We start from the raw sequence: 27,420 nt of genomic DNA, 5'->3' as shown, positions 1-27,420 counted from the left end.
GCTTGTGACTGTTTCAGTGACCCACTTGGTTTGTCATCTCACATCTGTGCAAGAGGGCTGTCTGAGCCTAATCTGCTACGCCTTGTGGTTTGAACTGTCCGCCTCTGACAGCCTCATCACATAGAGACAGGAAAGAGAAGACATGTTCATGAACTGAGTAAAGCACCTTAATTTCGACAGTTTTTGTTTTTTTTTCAAAAACCTTTGTCAAAGGTTTGTTTATAGGGTGGACCTTCAGTTTCAGTACCCATGCAGTAGCTCTCAAAAGCATACACAACCTTGTTGAAATTATTAAAAAAGGAGACCATGACAGATCATTCAGAACTTCCTTCACATATAACATATGTGACATTTATCCTGAACAATTCAACTGACCATTAAAAAATATGTTAGAGGAAGTAAATTTACTTGCAATATTTGCCCACTCTGCCTTGCAAAGGTTCTTCAAATCTATCAGATTGTTTGGACATCTCCTGTCCACAGTCCTCTTCAGGTAACCCTACAGATTTGGCTCTAGCTAGGCCATTTCAGAACTGGAATATTTCTCTCATGAAGCCATTCTGTGACTCGTTGTGATGCTGGAAAAAAAAGTCTCTCTTTAGCTTTCAAGCAGACAATTGTAAGGTTTGGGTCAGAACTGGATGGTACTTAGAACTGTTTATTATTTAATTCATACTAATGAAAACCCCAGTCTTGAGGAAAAGTAACCCCGGTGTATGATACTGCCACAATGTTTAATTGGGGGAGGGCTGTTTTTGTGGTGATACTCAATAGTGTTTTTGTGCCTAACAAACAGTTGTGCACCAAACTTTCAACTTTATCCCAAAAGGCTTTGAGAGATTTCTGCCAGCTCAAGATATTTTTTGGATGAAAAAGCTTCTGGCTTGCAACTCTACTCCGTACTCTAGGCGTGTGGAGAACACAACCAGTTCTTGTTAGAAATCCCTGCAGCTCCTACAGTGCTACTTTTGGCAGCCTCCCTGACCAGTTTCTATTTTGGAGAAATGTCCGGTTTCTGTGTCACTGTTGTCCCACAATTTATCCAATTATTAATAACTGTGCCATGGTATAAAAAAAAAATGCTATAGATTTGTTTTGTTGCCTTCTCCTGACTGATACTGTCGCACAATGACACACATGTGATCCTTTGGAATCTTTCTCCAAACTGGCTTTAGCTAAATAATGCAAATGTGGACAATTCTAGGACAGCTGCACATAATGTCAGATTACTCTGATTCAATATAACTGACTGCAAATGTGAACACAAAAAAGGCTAAATGCTGAAATTAAATCAAGAGCTTCTTCATTCAAGGGTAATCATATTTAAGCAACCATGTAATTTTACCTTTATTTTTACTTTTTACAATTTTCCTTCTAACAGATTTGCGTTGTTTTTCAGTTAAGTTATACAGCATAAATGTTACATTATATATGGAAAAAGCTTTAAAATGATTTATTTATTTCAGCCACACTAGATTGCCTAAACATTATGGTAACTACTGGACAAATAAAAGATGCACAAACAGAATGAATGCACATAAAATCTATAACAGGGGTTGCGGTCAAATGTTTTTTTGGCAGCTAACAGTGAATTAGACCTCTAAAACTGACACCATCATGGAATTTAGATGGATGAAAAAGGGCCAATAAAAAGACTGCATGTAAAAGTTACTTGGATTAGTTTAGGGGATAATACACTTTAATGTAACCATATTTTTAGTATTGTTTTTTTTGTGATGTGCACTGAATGTGGTTCCTTTTCTTGGCTCCAGCAGCAGTGTGTGTGGGTAGTTAGCAATGTGATATCAGTGAAGTTTGCCTACAGTGGAGCCCTGATTCAGACAGCCAGACACCATAATGCCCGTTCATCTGTAACCCATAATGACCGTGTGTGACTGGAACTGGTCATTTTCGTTTTCCCTGCCAGTTCAGCCCCCCGTCTTCCTCACCGTGCAAATGCTGGCTGCTTCTCATGGCTGGAGTTGTTAACCTTTCCACATTTGTTCTCATATTATATGGGAGATAGTTGTTTGGACAGTTTCTATTTGCCAGGTGGAAGTGATGGATGTGCTTCGAGGGAGTGGACTGTATCTCTTTTTGCACAGAGGCAGAGACAGGACATCGTTAGATGTTCCCTGGGGCTCGTTGTCCCCTAAACTACAGGCCAGGTTATAAGCTCCTGTGAGAATATACCCCTAGTTCTCCTTATCTTTGGTGGCTTCTCTTCAAACCTTGGAGATTTGAACTACCCTGTTGTGAATACTGAACTGGAAACCTTCTTAATCATCTTTAGAGCAAAGTAAGCATCAGTGTCGGTCTGCTTAGAAAACATTAAAAAAACCATCTGATACTGATGGTCTAGTTAGAGCTAAAGTAGAAAAATTTTCCAACCAGTTAGAAACTCCAGAATTTTTAAAACAGAAGTCAATACTAAAAGCTGCTAGGTTAAATTCTGCTCAATTTGTGATATTTTTCCTAACCCAGTCTTGGGTAAAATATGAACAGATGCAGTGCTGGGTCATAGGTTTGACCCAGCAAAACAGGTCATAGCGTAATGTCTAGGCAAGGACCGGTGTGAGATTCTCACGGTATGATAACCTTCAGTGGAAATACCACTGTTTGATTACATGTCTGTATTTGCTCGCAAATTTAAACATGAAATGTAACATGATCTTATTGCCTTGATTTTAAACAAAAATGCAATAAAAATTCCTTCTTCTGCATGTTAATTATTACAGTTATATATTTTTTGTTAACATATGGTTGTAGTTACTTTAAGGAAAAAAATAAATAAATTTGAATAAATTTGCTTAACGTAGTAGTGGTCATGTGCTTGTTGTTCTGCTCAGTACAGACTAATATAACTACAATGAGCTAATATTAGCTGGTTAATAAGTCATGCGTTCTGTCCAGGAAAACTTGCAATCTTCTGTTTAACAGAAATGCTTCTCGTATCTTTCCATCTGCCATTTTTAAACAATGTTACCTTAATTAGAGTGATTGGTTGCACTCCTATAGTTTTTAAACCATGGCCATACAATCCTGATTTCACATTTTTTCTTTACATGCTAAATGTTAGCCCACCCGTACTTCACGGTCACATTTTGCCATGACAAGTCAGGTGGATTTTTGAAGCCCCTTACCTTTGTTGAAAATGTAAAACTTTCTTTCAATGACTTGAACTGAGGGTCAGGTACAGCAACAGAAGACATAGTAGCATGAGGGTTTAACACTTTATCCTTGTGACTGAGAACAAAACACAGAGCTCTCTGGTGCTTTAGATTACTTAAAGAGACATTGTTGAGTGTCAAGTTAATATTTTGTTTTTTCCTCTTTTTCAGATTTTGGTGCGGTTTGCTGAGGAGCAAAAAGTGTACTGAGGAGACTGAAAGAGAGCACACGAAGAGATACTGTAGCACAATGTTCTAGGGGAGTGGGGCAGAAAAGCGTGCTGTTTTGATATCGTTGAGGTGTCTGAAAGAGCGGAAAGGACACAGCCATGGGGCGGAAGAAGATACAGATCACCAGGATCATGGATGAGAGGAACAGACAGGTGAGTGGGAAAACACAAATCCGTCAGTCACGTATCTATGTGTGATAAAATATTTCAAGCATATTTGAATAAGCAAACCTTTTCTGTCTGGAAACCATGCTTATATATAAATGTGATATTTTCAAATTAATGACCCGCCCTCAAAAAAAAATCTGTAATTTTAAATTGTCAAATTGACAAGGTGAGTATATTTATCACACCTTCTGCCTCAGAAACATAGAATCAGGTGTTCCAAAGAAGGTGTTGATAAATAAATCTTTCTCAAGTTTTTTAGACACCTGTCATTGCTAATCTGAGGTTCTCTTTTTTGCTAAAGTGTGTTGTGTTATCTTGGCAAGATCTTAAGAGCTTTTTAATAGCTTAAAAACTGTGCATGCTTATTAGCTGGCAACCGGGTTCTAATAATCTCTTAATTATTTGACAGAAATTATGTCTAAATAACTACCAGCTGTAAATTAACACAAAAAATCTCCAACTGGGGCTGCACAGTGGCGCAGTTGGTAGCAATGTTGCCTTGCAGCAAGAAGGTCCTGGGTTCTGTATGGATTTTGCATGTTCTCACCGCGTAGTCCGGCTTCCTCCCACAGTCCAAAAACAATGACTGTTAGGTAAATTGGTCTCTCTAAATTAGGTGTGAATGAGTGTGTGCATGGTTGTTTGTCCTGTATGTCTGTGCTGCCCTGTGATGGATTGGCGACCTATCCAAGGTGTACCCTGCATCTTGCCCGTATACTGCTGGCACCAGCTCCCCCATGACCCACTATGGAATAAGCGGTGTAGAAGATGAATGAATGAATGAATCTCCAATACATTTCTGTACAATCTTTCACAAGTTCTTGCATGTCTTGTGTTAAATATTCAAAGAATAAAACTACATTTCATTAATAAAATATAATGCCAAGAACCTTGTTTTAGCTTTGTGATCTTGACAGGTTTCTCTTATACTTTTGTTACGGCAAAATACAGATTGACTTGATATGTTCCAGAGACTTTTTTAGGTGAAGACCATCAAACTTACACTGATGCATGGGGGTGGAAGTGTTACTATTTGCAAGTTTTAGGAATATTAAAAAAAAAAAAGACAAAAGGATCACAGAGTTGACATTTTAAACTGTTTTTAGCATCTTATATTAGTAAACAGCATGGTTAGCGTGGCTAGCATTACTAATGCAACAGTCACTGTGTATTTTCTCTGGCAAATGTAGATCCTCACCTTAACTCTGGAATATCTAAAATAGTTCCAAACCCAACCCATTTCCCTGACAGGTAGGTTGGGACTTCCACAGGATAAACAGAGCAGCTTTGCTGTACTCTGTTTAGCCTTCTTACTATATGCTAGTCTCACTCTGGTTCAGCCTGAACTGCGAACATGTACTGCAATGTCTTGACATGTTGTAGAAAATAAATTGTCCTTAAATAGCTTCTTACCTTTATCTGCTATTTCTGACTTCATTTTTAAACAACTAATACTGAAAAAAGCTAACTTCGAGTTTTCTCTACCCTGTAACAGTTTTCACACCAGAGAATGTTTTATCATTGCAACCTGGTAGGAATTACACATGGTGTGTTCACTGATTAGAAAAAATATGGTTTATCAGTCCTCTATAGCTTAGTCTGAAAAAATAAATGAGGCAGGATGCAAATTTTGCCATAATCTATGGGTATTGTTTCAAAAGTACTCAAATATTGAAAAAATTAAGGATCTTCTGTTTTCACTTAGCTTGTTTAGCAGGATATGTCTGTATCTTTAATTGCTGCCTGAAAGTCACAGTTTTCTTCAGTTTGCCTTGCCGCCTTCGACCAGAGTTCAGCAGCTGTCACGGTGTATCTAAACAGACAAACCTCCCTCCCCAAAGTCCCAGCCAGCTGAACAGGGACCATGACATTTCATTGTCAGTGCGGTCATATTTACAGACTCGACTCCCCTGCCACCCTGCAATTTCAACTGGAGAACTTGATGAGGCAGCAGGAGCGTTGGGCTGCAGGGGGGGCCTTGTGGCGTAGGAGTGAACTGTGGGTACTGTGTGGGGCTCGTCCCCCAGGTCCTGGCGGTGTGGCTGGGCCCCATTTTCGCTGCAACTTTATGTGTTTGCTATTTGGCAGCAATTAGGTGCAGCCACTGCAGCACAGCACCCTCTCATTTGCAGGGTGGGGTCAGAAGGACACAGAGCACCCATCTTTGTCTTGGCTGCATTGGCTCTGGCTAGCCACAAGAGAGGAACCCTAGAATTCTCTTTCATCTGCTCAGATAAATATAAAATCCTAAACAGCAAGACACTGCACAAGAGCAAAATTGTTTAGAGATCTACAGCAGGAAAACTCTGTTCGACTGCATTCACTTTTACTTAAGATCAGTTAGGGAATGACTGCTGCTTTTACACCATTTAAAAAAAAATCCATATTTTATTTCTATTTAAATAGAGCAAACACACTAACAGCAATAAGATATGATACATTTGCTTTAGTACTTGGATGCTACCCTAACGATGCAACGATGAGGATAGAAATTCACCCAAGTGTAGAGCAAATAATCCAAAATGTGGCCCAATCTTTGGTGTAATACCTGGCTTTAGTTTGTGCACTTTAGAGACCTGTGACATGTCGAAACAAACAGGAAGGAGATAATGGTACGGGAAAACAGGTTGGTATCTAATTGCTGAGGAAACCAATTAACTCTTCTGTTGATCCATTTATTGCACAGTGAATCTTTACAGGGTAAGTGCAGACACTTTCCTGTATTGTTCCGCATAAAATTGGATGTGCAGGAAGAAAAAAAAAGAGATTGCTTATTATCAATGTGCTCCAAATGTCTAGTATTTTCATCAGATTTTAAATGTCTCAGTGTATAATCAGCACAACGCAGGCATTTCAGCTCGCATTTAGGTAATTTTAGCTGGCACAGCAGAAAATCGGCCGTGACAATAGGCTGGTGTACTAAAATAAAGCTCTGGTATTAAGTGATGTATGTGTGCATATCGTACTCTTTTTTTCTGTGGGCCATAAAGCACACAGTGCCATCTCCCTGGGGCAAGCTCTTAACCGGGGGGGGGATAACCATTTGCATGCAGTCTTCACTGTTTGGAGACAGTTTAGATCTTTTTGGCTTTCTGCTTTTAACTTTTATTCTTCCAGCACTTTTATATGTAAGAAATCATTAAGTAGGTCATTTATGCAGTATTAATTTTGTATGCAAGATATTTTAGACAATAACTCTGCACCAAAATCATAGCAAACTGCAACCCTTGTCATGATAAATCAAACTTTTTGTGATGATGAAACAAATTTCACGATAATAATAAACAGTGCAATCATTGCCCTTTCCTCCTCTGAACACACCATTTCAACGTTGACACGTATGGGGTCCTGGAAAACTGATGAGCCTATATGTCATAGCATCAAATTCATCACCTGGCATTAAAATGCTGGTTGCAAATGAATGCCAGATAAGAACCAGACTCCACAACATTGTATGATTCTCCTGATTAACTTTTGTTTCACAGTATTTATTACCTCTTGAGACCAACAAATGTAATCATAACACTGTGATTTGAACAGTTTCTTTCAGAAATTTGTCTTTCCTCCTAAACGACCTGCCCTAAAAAAATCAAAACCACAGCCTCAGAAAGATGCTTGCTCCTGGTTTAGTTTGTGAACTCATTAGTCTTCTTAGTTAGTGAAAGCATTGGTGAAACCTAGTGAGCAGTGTCTAGTGATGTCCTCTGGATGCCATTAAGCTGGCTCACTGCGGGTAATTGTCCAAGTCATTAAAAGTTTGATGATTTTGCTGCTGGGTGGAGTGTTGCCTGCCCTTGCTGTGGCTCATTTTGGATTTTGCCCCAGTAAGTCAGCTCCCCCGGTGGCACATTTGGGGTTGCTCTCTGTTACTAGCTCTCAAGAGAGCCACAAAGAACACACCTCCTTATTTTCAGCTTTTACCTTTTCTCAAGGTTGTCTGCATGACAGTTAAAAAACCCACAACAGCAAACACAGAGCAAAATTGTCAAATATGACAACTACTCCATTTATTATGATTGTTTTTGATGAAATACATTTGTTCTATAAAGCTGTGCTTCAAACTTTAATAGTTTCCTTATTGAAAAAAAAGGACATGAATTTCACATGTGAGCGTGATTAAGCACGTGTGAGTTCACATGTTAAAAACTCGGTTTTGGAACACTTTGAGAGTAAGATGCATTAAGGACATGTTATTTCCCTTGTAAACTGAACTGAATGAAATAGTACTAAATGTATTCAACACTTTGCTAGTCTCATCGACCAATGAAAGTACTTTAACTAAATAATCCGTATTCACTCTGCCACACTCACAAACAATCCTACATTCATACTTAGTACAGAAAGCACCTTCGTCCTTTGTCCCAGAACATTTTGACATGTGGTGGGGAAAACTGGAATCAAACTCTCAACCTGCCTATTACCGGGTTATGCTTCCCACTGACGCACAGACGGTAACCCTGGGATCATGATGACATGAGGTTATCACCACTTTACAAAGGGGAATCTATTACTCCTAGACAGACCGGCCTTCTTCGGTGACATTTGACCTTTAATGAAACAGTGATAGTAACATAAGATGGTCTTCAAACATTTCTTTATATTTAGTTTCTTACTCCTGCTTGAGATAAAGGGTAGGTCAGTTAATAAGCATTTTTCCAAAAAATATTCCTGCAACCAGAGGAATATGATTTGAAATGGATATCGTCAAAACCGACTAACTTGTTTGCTTTTATGACATTTTTATCCAAGAATTAGTTCAGGTTAAGTTGTTAAATTCAACTTGTGGAGAGATTTTCGATTTAACATGAGACAATCTAACAAATGCAGAAATTATGTTGTGTAGGAAAAACACAAGTTTAACATGTGGAAATGTATTTATTTTGTAACATGTGAAACACATGTAGGGAATACTAGCCACATGTAAAATATTTCTAACTTGTTTTCAAATGTGGAATTCCTATTTGCTAACTGCTATTAGCAACACCAGCCAATAACAGTATAGTTGTCTCCATTTTATGTGTTCAAATGCTAAAGGAGCATGTTGACAAATAGAGTCCTATCTGTACTACTGGTTTAATGGGATGCAGAAGTCAGAAGTGCTGATAAATAGCTAATTCAGTCTGTATTTGTGCAAACATATTGGATGCGTCCCTCGGCAAACTCCAACTTTCACAGTTGGAATTTCGACTTCAGGGATTTTGTTGTTTTCCAGAGTAGGAACTCAGAAAATACACAGAGACCGCAACATCATACTGTAGAATACGTCACATGTAGAAAACTTTCTACATATGAAATACGCGGGGAATGTTTTACCACATGTAAAACACAGGCTTTTGATCCAAAATATTTCCAGGAATCCTGCTAACATTTGGATAACTAGCTTGTCATCCTCTCATACACAATCAGCCAGATTTACTGTAGGTTTCAAGGTTAATACCCCCCTCTGGTTGAGGACCTCTAAGCCCACTCTTGTCCACATGGGGATCCTGAGGCTGTCCTCTCTCCCAGAAAGATCTGATCTAGGCAGACATTCGCGGTGGCCCTGGCTTGTCTCCCAAGCGTGCACGCTCTGGCGTTGCAGAGCCAGGGTAGCAGCCACAGGGGCCGGGTCACCCTGCCAGCTGGTGCCAGATCTCAGTGTCTCTCAAGCTCCTCTCTTGTCTGCCTCTGGGGTTGTCAAAGGTGACATGAGGTTCTAATAAGGCTGCTAGCCCCTCGCCCCCTCTGTAGGTGTTAGTAATTTAGGCATCTTCTGCCATGCCCCAATCACAGCTGCACTCTCAGTCCCAGATGTCTTGTTTGTCATTTTGGCACCCCTGCCTGAGGATAGACATTGATAGACCCTTTGATTGACACATCGGTTTTCTGTGAATGTGTGTGTCTGGGTCTGTTGCAATATATGTTGGTATATGCTACATTGTTTTATGCGGGAAGAGTCTCTGTTAGTGTGTGTTTTGCTACATATTTTATTAGGTGTTTGTTTTTTGTTTTTTTGCACAGTGCAATTTTACACACAGAATGTTTAAATTCTGAATTTAAAAAACATTATGAGTTAATTCAGCAAAACTACATTTGTCAGTGTCAAATCTTTATAAAAAAATATCTTAATTGGCAGAAAATAAGGATGTCTGTGAAGGACTACGTTTATTTAAGAAAAATAAGGAAAAATTCCTTAGAGAGAGACAAGACTCCTAAGTGCTGCAGAAAAAATGTATTACAAATGGACAATGACCAAAAAAAGTGCAAATATCCTATAATGTCAGTTTAAAAAAGGCAAAATTACCAAGCTGTGTTCAAACTCTGTAAACGCTGATTGTGGTGACATGGAACTTAGGAATATGGTGGAAATGCAAACGTGTGAAGTGAAAACGGAATTACCACCTCATCTCAATGCTGCGAAAGCTTCTGAGCTTCCAGCCTTGCGAATCACTGATCCGTGTGAGCCGCGATAATGACCATAAGTTGAAATAACTTTAGCACATTATAAGTTTAAACATGATCTTTCCTTACTAATTTGCAGCAACATTTAAATTCCCAGAATAAACTATAAGCTGCTCTAGAACATTGTGCAGTGGGGCTTTATAATTATGAGGGCAAACATTTCTTTGTGAAACGCATGAATTAGTCAGGGAGCTCGACTATATTTGCACCACATTTTTAGCATATGGGCAAATCATTTTTTTTTTAAACCACATCGAGCGTCTCTGTGGGTGTCTTTGAGTTGGTGAACCATAGGAAACCTTTACCAGTGAACCTCCCACTTGACCTCAAGGATGCCTGTGGTATTCCACTGTCGCACCAGTCATCTGAGGTGAGATGGGGGTGGATGGAAGTTATATTTGCAAATGTTGGAGAGTTTTGGTGAAACAAAGACAGACTTCTTAGATAGTTGTTCAGATTGAGAAAACGGAGACAAATGAAGACAGCATAATGTAACTGCGTAACTGCAGATTAGTCATATGTCACGTTTCATGTCAGAGTTACCAGAAGCTTGATTCCATAGATGTAGAATATCTGTAGATGGGGTAAAGACCAGGTTTCAGAGCAACTGCTAAGCTTAAATGAAGCTGTGCCTGGGTCAGCAACCCTGCAGTCAGCACTCTGCCATGCATCCAGGTGGATCAAAGTCCTCACTCAGCATCTCATCCTGGGCTTCCTGCTGAAAGGTGACATCTCTTTGGCTTAATGGCAGCATTCATCTGCTAAAGAGCACACAATTTGTTAATCGTTTCCCCACATGGCAAGCCCTGCTTTCCAGTTGGTTAGGCAAACAAACAAATTTGTAGGCAGGTGAAAGAGTGAGTTGGTAGCTCCGATGTTCAGTCACAAGAGGCTGGAGGTCAGAGTCAAAGCCAGCCTAAAGGTTAAATGAGACTCTAAGCAGAAATTGAACTCTACCTCCACTTAGCCCCACTATCCACCACAGCACCACGGACCTCCTGTTTATACTGTCCATCCTTGATCTTATTTTTTGTTTTTTGAATACATTTTACATTTCTCTGCAAGTAGTCCACAAAGTTTGATGCTGTATTTATAGGCAAAAAAGGCTGTTACTCTCTAATCTGTTTACAATAATTAATGTGTACATACTTTTTCCTAGCTAGAACACAAGCGAGATGGATTTTTAAATTTGTTTTAAATGATGACAGTGCTTTAGAATTATAAATATTTCCTGAATATGAGTACATGTGATACATTTGTCAACCTGCTGTATGTAAGGTCCGATTCTCCTGGGACCCCCAGGCAGGGACTCTAAAAGGTCCACAAAAGGTTTTCAAAGTGAAGCTGGCTATTCACAGACTCCTGTATCTACGCATATCATTAGAATGTTTAATGGGAGGGAAAATTGTTGTAGACAAAGGCCCACAGTCTTTAGGATTGTGAATCAGAGCTTATTCAAGAGTTTGTGGGAGATTCGCAAAGCATGGACTATTGCTGGAGTCTTGGTTGAAGGGCCACTACACAGAAGTATCCAGGAAATTGGCAACAACTGTTGCATACCTTGTTTCAAGCTACTCTGAACCAGTGACAAAGTGTCTTACCTGGACTAAGGAGAAAAGGACTGGCCTGTTGGTCACTGGTCTTAAGTTCTCAATTTAGATAAAAGTAAATGTTGTACTTCATTCGGAAGTCAAAAAGCACAGAATCTAGGATGAGATATGGGGAGGCATGTCGTCTCCTGGCTTTGGTCCAGTGTTTTCTGTAGCTATAATCATCAAAATTAACAGAAATAAAGGCATAAAATATTTCCCTCTGTGTTTAATGATTAAATGCCACGTATGAGTATCACTTCCTGAATTGCATTATTGAAAAAAATAACTTTTTGATGGTAGTTTAATTTATTGAGGTCAGAGCAGCTGATTCACCAAGTGGGTAGAAACAGAGCAGAGACTGGTTATACTGTAGCATCATCAAAATAAAATATACAGTTCTGTTTTTGTTCAGCAAATGTTATTTTAGAATTTGGTTTGTCAGATTAGGACACAGAATAGAAGATGATTCAAGGATGGGCTCCTCTGTGTCCCCAAAAAGGAATCATGGTTCTTTGTAATTACCTGTGGCATGAAACATTTTAAATTCATTTATCACAGCTGGATTGACACCACTGCCTCTGCGGTCGTAGACAAACTCCGTGACACCGAGTCCACACGGACATTTATATGAGTTATGAAAACAGGGGAAAACTGGAAGCTATGGCCAAATAAAGTCAAGTAAAGCCCGGTCATCTGCTCAACTACTCTCTGAGTAAGTCAGCAAATATGATCGAGAGTATACAATCAGAATCAGCTTTATTGCCAAGTTCATACATACAAACAAGGAATTTGACTCCTTTGACTACACTTTGCTCTCTGGTTTTTGGTTTTTGCATTACAGAATACATATACACACATATGTAAATAAAAAGGTGCATTTGCAACATCTGTATGCTGTTGTTGGGTACTCTATTGAATGTTCAACAGAGAAACAGCCTGGGGGAAGAAACTGTCTCTGCGGTGGCTGGTTTTAGTAAACAGTGCTGTGTAGCGGCGGACTGAAGGTAAAACTCTGAACAGTTTATGTGCAGGGTGTGTGGGGTCTGCAGAGATTTTAGCAGCTCTTTTTCTGACCCTAGACCTGTATAAGTCCTGGATGGAGGGAAGGTCAGCCCTGATTATTCTCTCTGCAGTCCTGATTATTCGTTGCAGTCTGGACCTGTCCTGTTTTATGGATGAGCCAAACCACACTGAGATGGATGAAGACAGGACAGACTGAATGATGGCAGTGTAGCAGATGACCAACAGCTCCTGTTGAAGGTTGTACTTCTTGAGTTGCCTCAGGAAGTACAGTCTCTGCTGGGCCTTCTTTCGAAAATTGTCTATGTGTGACCCATACACCGCTGTGTGGCATACCTTCCGCTGACCAAAAGTAAATGTCCATTTCCCCAAAATACAGTTTAAATTCATTTTGTGCAAAAATACAAAAACAAAAAAGATAGAAAGATTCTGTCATCCATCTTTGGATATTAGTTTCTGGTTTTAAAAATGAATGCAGCCTTTCTACAAGGAGGCAGTGTAACATAATGACACATGTGAATGGGTCAGAGGCAACCACAGAGACGGAGCTGCAGAGATATAGGACGGAGAGTCACTTTGCAGAGAGGCTTGCGTTACCTTTGGAGTGATGTATGACCCAAAGTCCCATCTGACAGCTCGTGTTACATGGCTTATGCTGCACTACGGTGATAGCTTTTCGTACATGGAGTCAGGGGCCACAGTAATGTATGGGCCTGTGATGCTGCCAAAGGTCTGACTCAGCTTGCTTATTCTGAACTCTGGCCTGATAACTAGATGTTTCTGACATGCAATATGTTGTTCCAATCACAGCAAAGCATTGATGGGCTTGTTTTGGCCACCTTGTTTACAGTAGCACCATTGTTTTGAATTTGGTCATAATTTGGTATAATTTAGAAACTGCAGATGTTCTTTATTTGACATACAAAACATGTCTGGATGATGTGCTGGAACAACTTATAATGTGTAAAAAGAATAACAAGCAACACAATCTCTATCAGTTGCACATAAATGTGAATCACATATTCTGGTTGGATATATAAAAACAGTAACATCTTATATATGCAGGAGCCTCTAAAAAAAGTCAATTTAGTTCAGAAATGTTTTTCATGAGGTAATATTCAGATTTTATATTGATTTATTAGATACAGAGTGGCATCTTTAAACCAATAATTTGTGTTGATTTGGATGTTTATGGCTTTTTAAGTAATGAAATATAAAATTATGTTTCTCATAACATTAGAATTTTACATATAACATATAAAACAAGATTTTTTAAAGAACAATGTAAGCCTCCTGAAACGTATGTCCAAGTACTGTACAGTATATGCACTCATTACTTGGTCGGGGCTCCTTTTACATTAATTACTGCATCAGTGCGGTGAGGCATGGAGGAAATCAACCTGTGGCTCTTCTGAGGGGTTAAGGAAGCATCGGTTGCTTAAAAAGGTCCTTCAGCTTGTTTGCATTGTTGGATTTCTCTCATATTCCTCTTAAAAGTACTCCATAGACTCTTAATGGGGTTTAAGTAATCCGCAGTGGTATCATGGTCATTAAAGCAGATATTTGTACTTTTGGCAGTATGGACAGATGCAAAGTCCTGCAGAAAAAAGGAAATCAGCATCTCCATAAACCCTGTCACATGAGAAATGCTCAAGGGCTCTAAGATTTCCTGGTAGATGGCTGCACTGACTTAGCCCTTGATAAGACACAGTGGGCCAACACCTGTAGCATGACATTGGCTCCTCAAATCATCATTAACTGTGAAAACATCTCCGATGAATCTCCCCCAAACTCCTAAAAAATGTTCGGTTAACAATCCATTACCCTAAAATCAGGTATCCCTGTTATTTATGCACATCTCTGTTCCAGATTTTTTCCTTCCACTCAATGTTCCATTAATATGCTCGGATGCAGAACTCTGTGAACAGCTAGCTTCTTTGCCAATGAATTATTGTGGCTTAACTTCCTTGTGACTATCTGCTCTCCGACCATCAACGGTCTTGACCATGATTGTGTAGGCCATAACATGACCATAATTCAACCTTTCAGTAAAAATCCTCTTCTTATTGCTAATATGAAATATTTAAATTTTTAAGAAATTGGATTTTGCGTTCTCATTAGCTGTAAGCTACAACCATCAATATTGAAAGAAAATGAACTCTTGAAAAATATCACTCTGTGTGTGACAAATCTATTTAATATGACTTTCTTATGACATAATAATGATATTCTAATTCATATTTTTAATATAAAACACAAATTTAAATGCCCTGAACACTCATGTTGTTGTATGTCTGTTTTTGTTAAAACAAGATATTATTACTCGTTCTAAATGATTCCTGCTTCCTTTTGTAAAAACAAAAAAATGAATACAAAACAAACATTTACAATTGTTCAGATTTCACGGATACAGCTGCAGTCGGTAAGAGAAAAACGTTTTTTTTCTCTCTGATGGATGGTTTTGTCTCCTGTGCCTTCCGCAGGTTACCTTCACAAAGAGGAAGTTCGGCCTGATGAAAAAGGCCTACGAGCTGAGCGTACTGTGTGACTGCGAGATAGCCCTCATCATTTTCAACAGCTCTAACAAACTGTTCCAGTACGCCAGCACAGACATGGACAAAGTGTTGCTGAAATACACAGAGTACAATGAGCCCCATGAGAGCAGAACCAACTCTGACATTGTAGAGGTGAGTGGGAATTCTTTTTTTTTTTTTTCTTTATGATTTATTACTCAAAACCTGCATTCAGACTCATTAGATTGGGGCCACATTAATAATTTCAGGGCTGGAATACGATTTTATAATATGTTCATTTCTGCAGCACCGCTTTGCTCGCCTTATAAATACTGCAGGAGTAGATAAACAAGTCAGGAAGAAGTAACAATTTCCTTCTAGTCATCACACAGATAGGGAACAGGAGGTCTGTGCTCCCTGATAAGTTTGGCTTCTCTTGTGTGAGTCAACGGACGTGAAAAACCTATCTGCACATGCATGCACACAGTGGCTCCTGACCACCAGTGCTGACCTCCAGTGTTTCCCATAGATATTGTACCTTTAGAGCACAGGAGCGAGGCAGCTTCTCGGTGCACTTAGTCATCAAACCAGTTGCTGCTGTATTTTTAGCAGAAATACAGTTTATAGCATATTCTTTAATGCTCTGTGGAGAGCACTTGGGTTTCCTGGCAACTCCTGTATGCCTGGTGACTACCGGAAGAGTGAGCCACTTGTTATGCCAGGGTACAGAATCATCAGCCAAAAGTGTTAAAGCCAGAGTAAATAAGAATAATTAGGGACACATCCTGTTCCAAACATCTTGCGCTGGCACACGTGTGGTTTCATCATGTCAATTCAAGATCTGCTTTCTTTAAAGGGGCCGATATCCTTATTCTGACTGCTTGAAAGCAGACACAATGAATGTTATTGCCTATTGATGAAATCATGACCGTCTGCGTGAAATTACTCGTTAATCTTTATTGCCGTTATGTCAAGTGCTCTTAGATTATAGAGTAGGATTCTTTCTATTAGATGCAGAAAGCTGATGCGTGCCTGAACTGTTTTTCCCACCACCTGCCCACTACACGTGCAGAATTCCTATTGCCGCTGCGCAATTAACAGACTTTAAGAGTTTAAGATGGTTTAGATTTTAAAAAAGAGAGAAAATTTCAAGAATCCTTGCATTGAAGAAACTCTCACTTGGAGGAATTAGTGAAATTGCATGCAGCATAAAGGAGTCAGCTGCAGCCCATTATCTTTTATTTATGCTGCTTCTGCTTGTGAATTACCTGCTTGGCAGAGCTGCAGAAGAGTGTTCTGGCATCCTCATGTAGTCACTTCTCCATCAGGGGCTCTCCAAGCAGAGTAGAGGCTCACCTGCATGAAAGATACATGGGTACATGCCTTACATAACAGTGACCACAAAGTTGTTTTTACTGTAACTCAAGAACCTTCTTATTAGAGAAAAGGCTTGCATAGACTTTCATATTGACTGCACGTTTTATCAAAATATTACTCTAAATATTTATTCACTGTTCACAGTCATGTGAAAAAAATGACCTCATTAAATAATTGGTTCTTTCAAAGGACATGTTCACATATTGATGTTCAGTCCTTCAGTCCTCTTATTTATCTGTGGAAAGTGATTTAATTAGAAATATACAACAAAGATAAAAAAAAAAAACATGCTTTACAAAAGATGTCAACATACAGGGGTTGGACAATGAAACTGATACATCTGGTTTTAGACCACAATAATTTATTAGAATGGGGTAGGGCCTCCTTTTGCGGCCAATACAGCGTCAATTCATCTTGGGAATGACATATACAAGTCCTGCACAGTGGTCAGAGGGATTTTAAGCCATTCTTCTTGCAGGATAGTGGCCAGGTCACTACGTGATACTGGTGGAGGAAAACGTTTCCTGACTCGCTCCTCCAAAACATCCCAAAGTGCAATCGGAAGGTTGTGGGTTCGATTCCAGCTTCCTCCTGCTGTATGTCGATGTGCCCCTGGGCAAGGCACTTAACCTCAAGTTGCCTACCGATCTGCGTATTGGTGTATGAATGTGTGAGCGTTAGTGAGTGCGATTGGGTGAATGTGGCTCTAGTGTAAAGCGCTTTGAGTGGTCTGTATGACTGGAAAGGCGCTACATAAATTCAGTCCATTTACCATTTACATGATACTGGTGGAGGAAAACGTTTCCTGACTCGCTCCCCAAAGTGGCTCAATAATATTTTGATCTGGTGAATGTGCAGGCCATGGGAGATGTTCAACTTCACTTTCATGTTCATCAAACCAATCTTTCACCAGTCTTGCTGTGTGTATTGGTGCATTGTCATCCTGATACACGGCACCGACTTCAGGATACAATGTTTGAACTATTGGATGCACATGGTCCTCAAGAATGGTTCGGGTAGTCCTTGGCAGTGACGCGCCCATCTAGCACAAGTATTGGGCCAAGGGAATGCCATGATATGGCAGCCCAAACCATCACTGATCCACCCCCATGCTTCACTCTGGGCATGCAACAGTCTGGGTGGTACGCTTCTTTGGGGATTCTCCACACCGTAACTCTCTCGGATGTGGGGAAAACAGTAAAGGTGGACTCATCAGAGAACAATACATGTTTCACATTGTCCACAGCCCAAGATTTGCGCTCCTTGCACCATTGAAACATGACGTTTGTCATTGGCATGAGTGACCAAAGGTTTGGCTATAGCAGCCCGGCTGTGTACAGGTCCTTCTCAAAATATTATCATATTGTCAGTCAGTCAGTCATTTTCTACCGCTTATTCCATAGTGGGTCGCAGGGGAGCTGGTGCCTATCTCCAGCAGTCTATGGGTGAGAGGCAGGGTACACCCTGGACAGGTCGCCAGTCCATCGCTGGGCAGCACAGGGCATGAGTCACCAAAGGTTTGGCTATAGCAGCCCGGCTGTGTACAGGTCCTTCTCAAAATATTATCATATTGTGATAAAGTTTATTATTTTCCATAATGTCATGATGAAAATTTAACATTCATATATTTTAGATTCATTGCACACTAACTGAAATATTTCAGGTCTTTTATTGTCTTAATATGGATGATTTTGGCATACAGCTCATGAAAACCCAAAATTCCTATCTCACAAAATTAGCATATTTCATCCGACCAATAAAAGAAAAATGTTTTTAATACAAAAAACGTCAACCTTCATATAATCATGTACAGTTATGCACTCAATACTTGGTCGGGAATCCTTTTGCAGAAATGACTGCTTCAATGCGGCGTGGCATGGAGGCAATCAGCCTGTGGCACTGCTGAGGTCTTATGGAGGCCCAGGATGCTTTGATAACGGCCTTTAGCTCATCCAGAGTGTTGGGTCTTGAGTCTCTCAACGTTCTCTTCACAATATCCCACAGATTCTCTATGGGGTTCAGGTCAGGAGAATTGGCAGGCCAATTGAGCACAGTGATACCATGGTCAGTAAACCATTTACCAGTGGTTTTGGCACTGTGAACAGGTGCCAGGTCGTGCTGAAAAATGAAATCTTCATCTCCATTAAGCTTTTCAGCAGATGGAAGCATGAAGTGCTCCAAAATCTCCTGATAGCTAGCTGCATTGACCGTGCCCTTGATAAAACACAGTGGACCAACACCAGCAGCTGACACGGCACCCCAGACCATCACTGACTGTGGGTACTTGACACTGGACTTCTGGCATTTTGGCATTTCCTTCTCCCCAGTCTTCCTCCAGACTCTGGCACCTTGATTTCCGAATGACATGCAGAATTTGCTTTCATCCGAAAAAAGTACTTTGGACCACTGAGCAACAGTCCAGTGCTGCTTCTCTGTAGCCCAGGTCAGGCGCTTCTGCCGCTGTTTCTGGTTCAAAAGTGGCTTGACCTGGGGAATGCGGCACCTGTAGCCCATTTCCTGCACACGCCTGTGCACGGTGGCTCTGGATGTTTCTACTCCAGACTCAGTCCACTGCTTCCGCAGGTCCCCCAAGGTCTGGAATCGGCCCTTCTCCACAATCTTCCTCAGGGTCCGGTCACCTCTTCTCGTTGTGCAGCGTTTTCTGCCACACTTTTTCCTTCCCACTGAGGTGCCTTGATACAGCACTCTGGGAACAGCCTATTCGTTCAGAAATTTCTTTCTGTGTCTTACCTTCTTGCTTGAGGGTGTCAATAGTGGCCTTCTGGACAGCAGTCAGGTCGGCAGTCTTACCCATGATTGGGGTTTTGAGTGATGAACCAGGCTGGGAGTTTTAAAGGCCTCAGGAATCTTTTGCAGGTGTTTAGAGTTAACTCGTTGATTCAGATGATTAGGTTCATAGCTTGTTTAGAGACCCTTTTAATGATATGCTAATTTTGTGAGATAGGAATTTTGGGTTTTCATGAGCTGTATGCCAAAATCATCCGTATTAAGACAATAAAAGACCTGAAATATTTAATTTAGTGTGCAATGAAGCTAAAATATATGAATGTTAAATTTTCATCATGACATTATGGAAAATAATGAACTTTATCACAATATGCTAATATTTTGAGAAGGACCTGTATATTGACCCTGTGGAGCGCCCGACGGACAGTTCTGGTGGAAACAGGAGAGTTGAGGTGCACATTTAATTCTGCCGTGATTTGGGCAGCCGTGGTTTTATGTTTTTTGATACAATCCAGGTTAGCACCCGAACATCCCTTTCAGACAGCTTCCTCTTGCGTCCACAGTTAATCCTGTTGGATGTGGTTTGTCCTTCTTCGTGGTATGCTGACATTACCCTGGATACCGTGGCTCTTGATACATCACAAAGACTTGCTGTCTTGGTCACAGATGCGCCAGCAAGACGTGCACCAACAATTTGTCCTCTTTTTAACTCTGGTATGTCACCCATAATGTTGTGTGCATTTCAATATTTTGAGCAAAACTGTGATCTTACCCTGCTAATTGAACCTTCACACTCTGCTCTTACTGGTGCAATGTGCAATCAATGAAGACTGGCTACCAGGCTGGTCCAATTTAGCCATGAAACCTCCCACACTAAAATGACAGGTGTTTCAGTTTCATTGTCCAACCCCTGTAAATGTGTATTCTAAATGAGGAAAAGTTTGGGAGACACTACCCCCTTATAACTAGTCTTATAATCTTTAGCTGAAATGATTTCTGAAAAATGCTTCTTGTAACCATCCACCAGTGTCTGACATTGGTCTGAGGAAATTTTGCCCCAATCCTAAATCTAATCGATGACATCATTGAGGGTTTTTTTTACTTGTAGAAGAACCTTCATTTCTACAGTCTCTCAGGCAAACTTTAATCTCAGCTTTATGTTTTACTTAGAAAGCAAAGGTTTCCTCATTGCACGGCTTCCATTAAAGTTAAACTTGCACAGTCTTTTACTGATTGTACAGGGATGCACATTCATATCAACACTTTGGTTGGGTATTTTTGTTCAATATCAGGGTTAAGAGATGTTGTAAAGAGAAAAACATTTGCATTTTCACTAATAGAACGCTTCCCCAACTGTTGGGCATGGTGGTGGATCTGTCGTGGTTTGTGTTTACATAGTATTTAGTTGCAATGGAAACATTTCAGAAATATGGAAAACAAGAAATTTTAGCAACGTTCAGCCAGTGAAAAATTATCAAAGTAATTGCTACCAAAAACCTGCAACGGACTACCAAGAGGGACACAGATTGAATAATTAGCATTGCTCTCAATTCCATACATCGTTATTCAATCATAAATCATAAAAAATAATTTAAAAAAAGCAGTAATAGTTGTAAAATGAGTGTGGAGTTATGACATAGAGTGTCGAATAAGTGTGAATGTAAAAAAAAGACTTTAAATTTGCTTACTAAATAAATAGCTTTGATTTTATTCCTTTTGGAAAGCAGATAATTTTTCATTGGCTTTAATACAGGCATATCCCATATCCCAACCATTTCCATGTTTTTGTGCAATCTTTCATCCTTCACAGTGACATTCACTGTGGAAGAAAGACTGTATTGGCTGCTTCTAAGATGATAAAAGCAAAGCCATAAGTTTATAAAGCAGGACGGCATCGGTTTCTGTATGTTCTGTCTGCACACAATCAGCTGGAACCACATTAAAAATATCTTATGAGTTGACAAATGATTATACTGTGACTGTTTCAGGTGTCTGGTCAGAACATCATAGTTACTGTCTTAATCGAGTTGAAGCGGCATATTAAGACTTTCCTGCTTAAGCTCTGCTTGTTACAGAATATTTGTTACTGTCAAAAAAGATTGGAATAGACTGTACTACTGGATTGGGACTCTGTCTCACCAAATGCCCAATCTCACATCAAAAAATCTCTACTCTCATAGGCACCGAATCTCTATACATGCGCATCTGCTGTATGCCTTTGTGAAGCACATGGCAGAGCTGTTTTGAATGTACATGGGGGTTGATTTTGCATCATTGATCCCAAGTTGATTCCTCATTCAATGCTGCTGGCTGCTCTAGAAGAAGCTGCCCCTCTCTACAAAAATGAGAGAACAAGCTGCTGTTGTCTCAGCTCACTTTGCAAACATTTTTGCAAATATGGATAGCTAACCTCTGCTGGCTACATCTGTGGTAAACGTTCAGAAATAAAATGGAGCTGAAGAAGTCACTTGACAGCATTGCCATGCTACATTTCCATTTTTGCTCAGCTACAGTCTCTTTAGCCCAATACCAAATTGCTCCACTACTACAGTAATCTCTTTCCCACATTTGTGCTTCTCCAGAATGGTACACATGTCTGTATACTTCGCTGAAGAGTTGGTGCTCGAATAGTGATGGGTAGAATCCACCGCTTCCTCATTTATCTGGTGAAATGGGCCTCACATGGGGACACTTACAGTGGACACTTATCTAAATTTTTAAATTGGGTTAAACCAATCTGATCCACGCCAACAAGCATGTGCTCATTTGTCCAGTTTGAGAGACAACAGCCATCCCCTCATGCTTTTTTTCTTGTCTTTTCTCCAGTAAGCTCTTTTACCATGCAAGAAACTAAATCAAAGGTCACATTCCTGCTCAGTAGTACCATCTGTAGATAAAGGCTGAGCTTTGCAGTGTGAGAGAACAGTGTCCATGTTTTCCACAGATGGATGAATGCCTTGGCCACAGTTTGATAACCCAGTGGAGAGCTGTGGACTTTGTCTCAAACTTGGCTCACAGTCCAAAGCAGAGCAGTAGGTTCAGATTCTTCTTCTCAATGTGTGTGGTTAACCTTACCAACACTTCAGGGAGCAAATCAGACAATTTCTCTATGTTTCTGACAAAAACTCAATAATTGTTTTAAAGCCAAAATGGCGTTACGCATCTATTTAATATATACACGTTTACCCACCCCTGCCAAATCGCCAGGATTATGTATTGTGTAAAAAGAGACCATGATAAATGATTTGAAGACGTTTTCCGCCTTTCATTTGGCAACTGTGATGAGTTCAACTGAAAATCAAACTAAATTGTTAAAGGGGATAATGAAATAAATCAATAAGGTACCATCACCAGGTTGCTCAAGTGTTTTATTCACTTTTTTAAGACCATATCAACATTTGGTCTTCTAGGTACACAGCTAACATGATTTAGTGATCTAATTAACTCAAAGCAAACTTTAGCTTTCCCAGTATGATTTTCCTGACATCTACTCATCTTGCCAAAAACAAAGTTTGTAGAGAGGTCGCAATGGATCAACAGATCTCATTGTATAAATGTATCAATCAGGAGAAGGGTGCAGAGGTTCCACAGCATTATATGTATACCATGAAAGAGCAATAAAGTAATCAATAACAGGAGAAAAATAGGATGAGACAGACAGTAACCCTTGGAGGCTCCCAAGGGCCACAGCAACATTAGGGGGGTTCAGGAATTTCTGTCAAATATTAGTTGCGCTCTGTTTGTCCAGTATTTACCAGGACATTAAGGACTAAGGTTGCAGTACCAATGCATTTTGTTCCAGGCCTGCTTAAATCTTCTAAATGCTCATGCTAAAAAGTGTTATCTCCTGATTGAACTAAACTGACAAAGTCATGGACTTCCGGGCAACCAACTCCGCATATCCACCATTTTTATTTCTGACTGCGATTTTGTAGTCCAAGCTCAAGTATGCCAGATCAGCAAGTAGATAAGTCTAAATGTTTGGTTGTTACACACATTAAATTTTATTTTCATGGAAATGTACCCACATCAGTGGGGAAATTCCTCTTCATCTGAGCAAATCACTTCAAGGACTTGTGCCTTCAGCAACCTCTGCCAGTATAAAGAAGGATTCGCTGAAAGACTTCGTCTGATTAAGGGCTCAGTTCCATCTGTCTATGGAAATGACAGTAAAGCGGTAAGCTGCAAATAACGCTAAAATGACAACAAACTTTATTTTAGACATGAATTTATTGTGTGTTGATGTGACGTCCTGGCCATTGTGCTGATAGCAGTAGCATCATGCCTTCTGCTTACGTTAGCATTGTGCGCTGCTGCTTTTAGCTCCTTGATGACATAACCATACTGCGTGTTTTAAATAGTATTATTTGTATTATTAACAGTTTTGCAATGATTTTGTCTTGTTTCTGCGCTACCAGGTAATTGTATCTCTGATATCAAACTACAGAAATGTCCAAACTTTGAGCTGGAGGGTGTTGGGGTGTGAAGAGCGTCAATAGCATTTAAAGAGTAGGTGCCAAAACGAGTTGCTCTCAGATGCACCTCAGAACTGAGGTAAAAGAGGGGCCTGTGGAGTTGCAATAACAAGGAATTCATACCAAAGCATTGCACTTCCATTTTATATTGACCACAACTGAATGGTTTAAGTGTGAAAAGAAAGGAAACATATGTTTAACAAGGGGTTGTGTGAACTTTTGAAAGCTGCTGCATCACATTGCCAACAAACATATTTGATATGAAAGGTTTTGCATTATTTTATATGGTATTACTTTTATTGAATTCTCTTTATTACACAAATGAAAATGCTGCTGTTAGCCATTAGATTAATCTAATAATATTTAGCCTTACTCGCCTCTCTCCTCACAACTAATGACATTTTACTCGAGCTGTACTATACCCTCACACTGTTATCCTGCGTAAGGGAAGAAGGTTGCCTGTGTTTCACTGAAACAAGACGGTAAATTCAAAAGCATCATTTGGCCTCTCAGTGTCGCACTCCCTGAGCAATTGAGTACAATTAAGGTACATTGTACCAGTTAGGATTATTCAAGTTTTTAAGAATTAAGGCAACACTTTTAATATTATGAAAACACGGTTGTGAATAGACTTTAACCCAATTTAATTGAAATACCATGCCTTTTTCAAACAACTGGACTGTGCTAGATGCAAACAATTGACATTTCACTGCTCTCCTTTGTGCTTTTACCCTGATGATTTGTGAGAGTAAACATCCCTGAGGTCATTCATAGGGAGATTCTGCTTATCTTTCTCAAAATAAAGAGGGGTTGGCCATTGTTGATGTGACTGAGGAAAACAGAGAATTGTCTGTGCTTTTATGGCAGGCTTACTTCCTGCCTCATAAGACCAATACAGTGAGAGGAAATGAGCATAAAATTATCAGGTGATTTCCATCAGGTTTTTATATCATTGTCAGCATCAACTTTTGTTTGGAAAGGATCTGCATTAATAAGTTATGTAAATGCAGGCAGTTGTTGAATGTCATCTGAGTCAAACTGTTTCCCGTCCTCTGTGAGATATTTGTCAGATGATCTTGGGGACAGTCGGTGCCTTAAATGAGACATTGCATTTTAGAGACATGCAGCTCAGAGAAAAAGTAAACATTAATATCAGTGATGGGAGGAATCTGTTTGAAATCTAGGGGCTCCATAGGCACCATGAGTTTCAGACAGGAGATATTTATGTTCGTCAATCAAAGACTGAGCAGTGATTAAGGCTCATTTCTATCTTAATGAATGCAAATTGGCACATCTGCTATGGTGGTCTAGCTGTCCAGACTCTTCAATTAGTATGATTGATCAATTATCCTCATGCCAGTGGCTCACTAGAAGTGGAGGCTGTGGAGCGCGTGAGTTGTGGGGGTTGGGCAAAGAAATGAGGAAGAAAAAACTCCAAAACCTGCACTTAATAAATCTGATTTTTAGATTATCTCCATGTAATAGTGAGATGTATATCCTAATAGCATTCTGAAAAGCTTTACATTTCTTAATATTTATTTTATCATAAATTAATATTCTCACATTGACTTTATGAGTTGATCTGAAAACAGGCTTCAGACTACAGCTGAGCAATTGTGATATTACCTAATACGTCTCGTGTTCTGGCATCCTTTGTCTTGTTTGCACAAACAAATACACTGTTTGCCTTTTAATTTATTCCCTCCTGTCATCAGCGGAATTTTTGATCAAATATTTATAAGAGAAAAAGAGCTCCAGCCTTGCAAATATTTAATAGATCAGCACTCAGTCAATGCGGAAGTCTGTCTGGTGTAGTTTATTTGTGCTGCTGAACAGTGACAAAAAAGGCTTGAATACTAAAGCACACTGCTGAGATCACTCTAAGTACAAGGGGCAGATTGTAGAGAACTATTTTTTTAAGGACTTAAATATGCCCTTGTTACACCAAATACAAAGTATGGGTCAGTATGAGATGCTAAAATTGAATGAAAATATGACCTGTCCACGCTATGGCAATTATACAAAAATGTTGAGGAAAAAGATAAAACACATTTATTTTACACAAAGAAACAACATAGTCCCACTGTTTCTAAAGTAATATCATTTACTGATTATTACAGTTATAATAATGTTATCTGTAACGTGTGTTAATTATTTAGATTTTTACTCCTACTCTTAAGTAAAAATATGAAAACTTGTTAAATACAGTTATAGTTTTGAAATATTCTGCTTCTTACCAGAATATTTAACATTTTTCATAGAATCAAAACAGGAGTCTGACAAGCTGAATATAGCTGGTAAATAGCTGGTACATCAGGCTTTCTGTTTGATTAGCTAACATGCGGTGGGAAACTTAACAGACATGCAGGTTGTAGCTTGCTAACTTTAGTTTTGAACCTGTTCAATATGACATTTGCAAAAGACTACTTAGATGCAATATTTAGTTGGATATAATCCATGGTACATTTAAATTGCCATGGATTCAAATTGACCGGTAATTTGGCCAGTAAGATGGACTTTCACCCTGCATTATGGACACACATGATACAGATCTTAGTGACTAAAAAAAGATAACGCTAAAGCTCCAGGAAAATGGGGTCCCATGAGATGAGTGAAGAAAATGTGAGTTAATAACAATCAATATCAAAATCGCAATATTTCATGGTATGTTTTCTGACATCATGTAACCCTAGTTTCCAAACCATGATTGTCTTCACTTTCACGACTCCATTACTACTCCATATAAGTGAGCTGTTCAACTTATTTTCCTTTTGCAAAAACCTGCATAAAATAAATTTTTCACATTTCTTGTCTGAGCTTAGGCGAGGTTAAAATCACAGGAAAATCTTAAAATACTGTACTCTTCACAAATATTTAGTATCATTTTCTGATTTGTTTTTGAAAGGCTATGAACAGCAGACCTCAGTCTTTTTCTCTCTTTTGACTAAGCAGAAGGAATAAACTATATATTAGAGCAATAGGTTAAATGTCTTCTAAAACTTCCACCTTCACTGGTGTTACTCTTCACTTATTCACCTGGGTGTAAAGTCACCATCCCTGTTGGTGTTTCGCCTCAGATCTCTCAGCAGCAGTGAAGAGATTTCCACTTTAAGCTAAATCAAATGTCACCGCTGTTGACATAGATTTATTGGGTTGATGTTGATTTTTTGAGGCTTTCAATATATATGAAAATGCCTAGCACCCATTTTTAATATTACTGAAGAAAATATGTGTACTTTGGGCTTCTATGATTATTGGACTTATATTAAATTTATTTTTACATACAATCACATCCCTCCACAAGTCTTATATAAAGTGTCATTAAACATAATGCAATTCATACATATTGTATATATACGGTGTGTTTATTTTTTAGTTAGTTCTGTTTATTGTTAGATGAACTTCACACTGGCAAAAAGATAATGATATGGAAACTTTTATTTCCCAGTTCAAACACTCACATTTTGAGTTAGTTGCATGTTTAAAACTGTGGCTGAAAGTTGAAGTAAAATGAACACCCCTTAGTTTAGGTATAAATTGTTTGCTTAGTGATCTTTTGGCTTCTGGGTGAAAAAGTTTCCTGCTCTACCTTTCTAAGGGTTTATAGTGAACTAGAATTGGAAAAAGCCTGCAATATAAAAGCAATAAAATAGGCCGAGACAAAATACTAAATACTGTGCAAAGCT

At 39.3% G+C, this 27,420-nt stretch overlaps 1 protein-coding gene across 1 annotated transcript in view; it reads left to right on the top strand.

The window, feature by feature from the left end:
* The window catches only part of mef2aa (myocyte enhancer factor 2aa), an 82,284-nt gene that overhangs the window by 18,034 nt on the left and 36,830 nt on the right, over positions 1–27,420 (top strand). Inside the window, exons 2-3 of the mRNA XM_047391630.1 lie at positions 3,342–3,553; positions 15,105–15,308. Of these exons, the coding sequence (XP_047247586.1) occupies positions 3,500–3,553; positions 15,105–15,308 (258 nt within the window). The 5' untranslated portion in view covers positions 3,342–3,499. The remainder of the gene's footprint in view (positions 1–3,341; positions 3,554–15,104; positions 15,309–27,420) is intronic.

This window comes from Girardinichthys multiradiatus, chromosome 2 (genome assembly GCF_021462225.1).
Source record: "Girardinichthys multiradiatus isolate DD_20200921_A chromosome 2, DD_fGirMul_XY1, whole genome shotgun sequence".
In the NCBI taxonomy this organism is placed as follows: domain Eukaryota; kingdom Metazoa; phylum Chordata; class Actinopteri; order Cyprinodontiformes; family Goodeidae; genus Girardinichthys; species Girardinichthys multiradiatus.
Note: the sequence above shows the minus strand (reverse complement) of the source record. Positions and strands in the feature narration are given on the sequence as shown.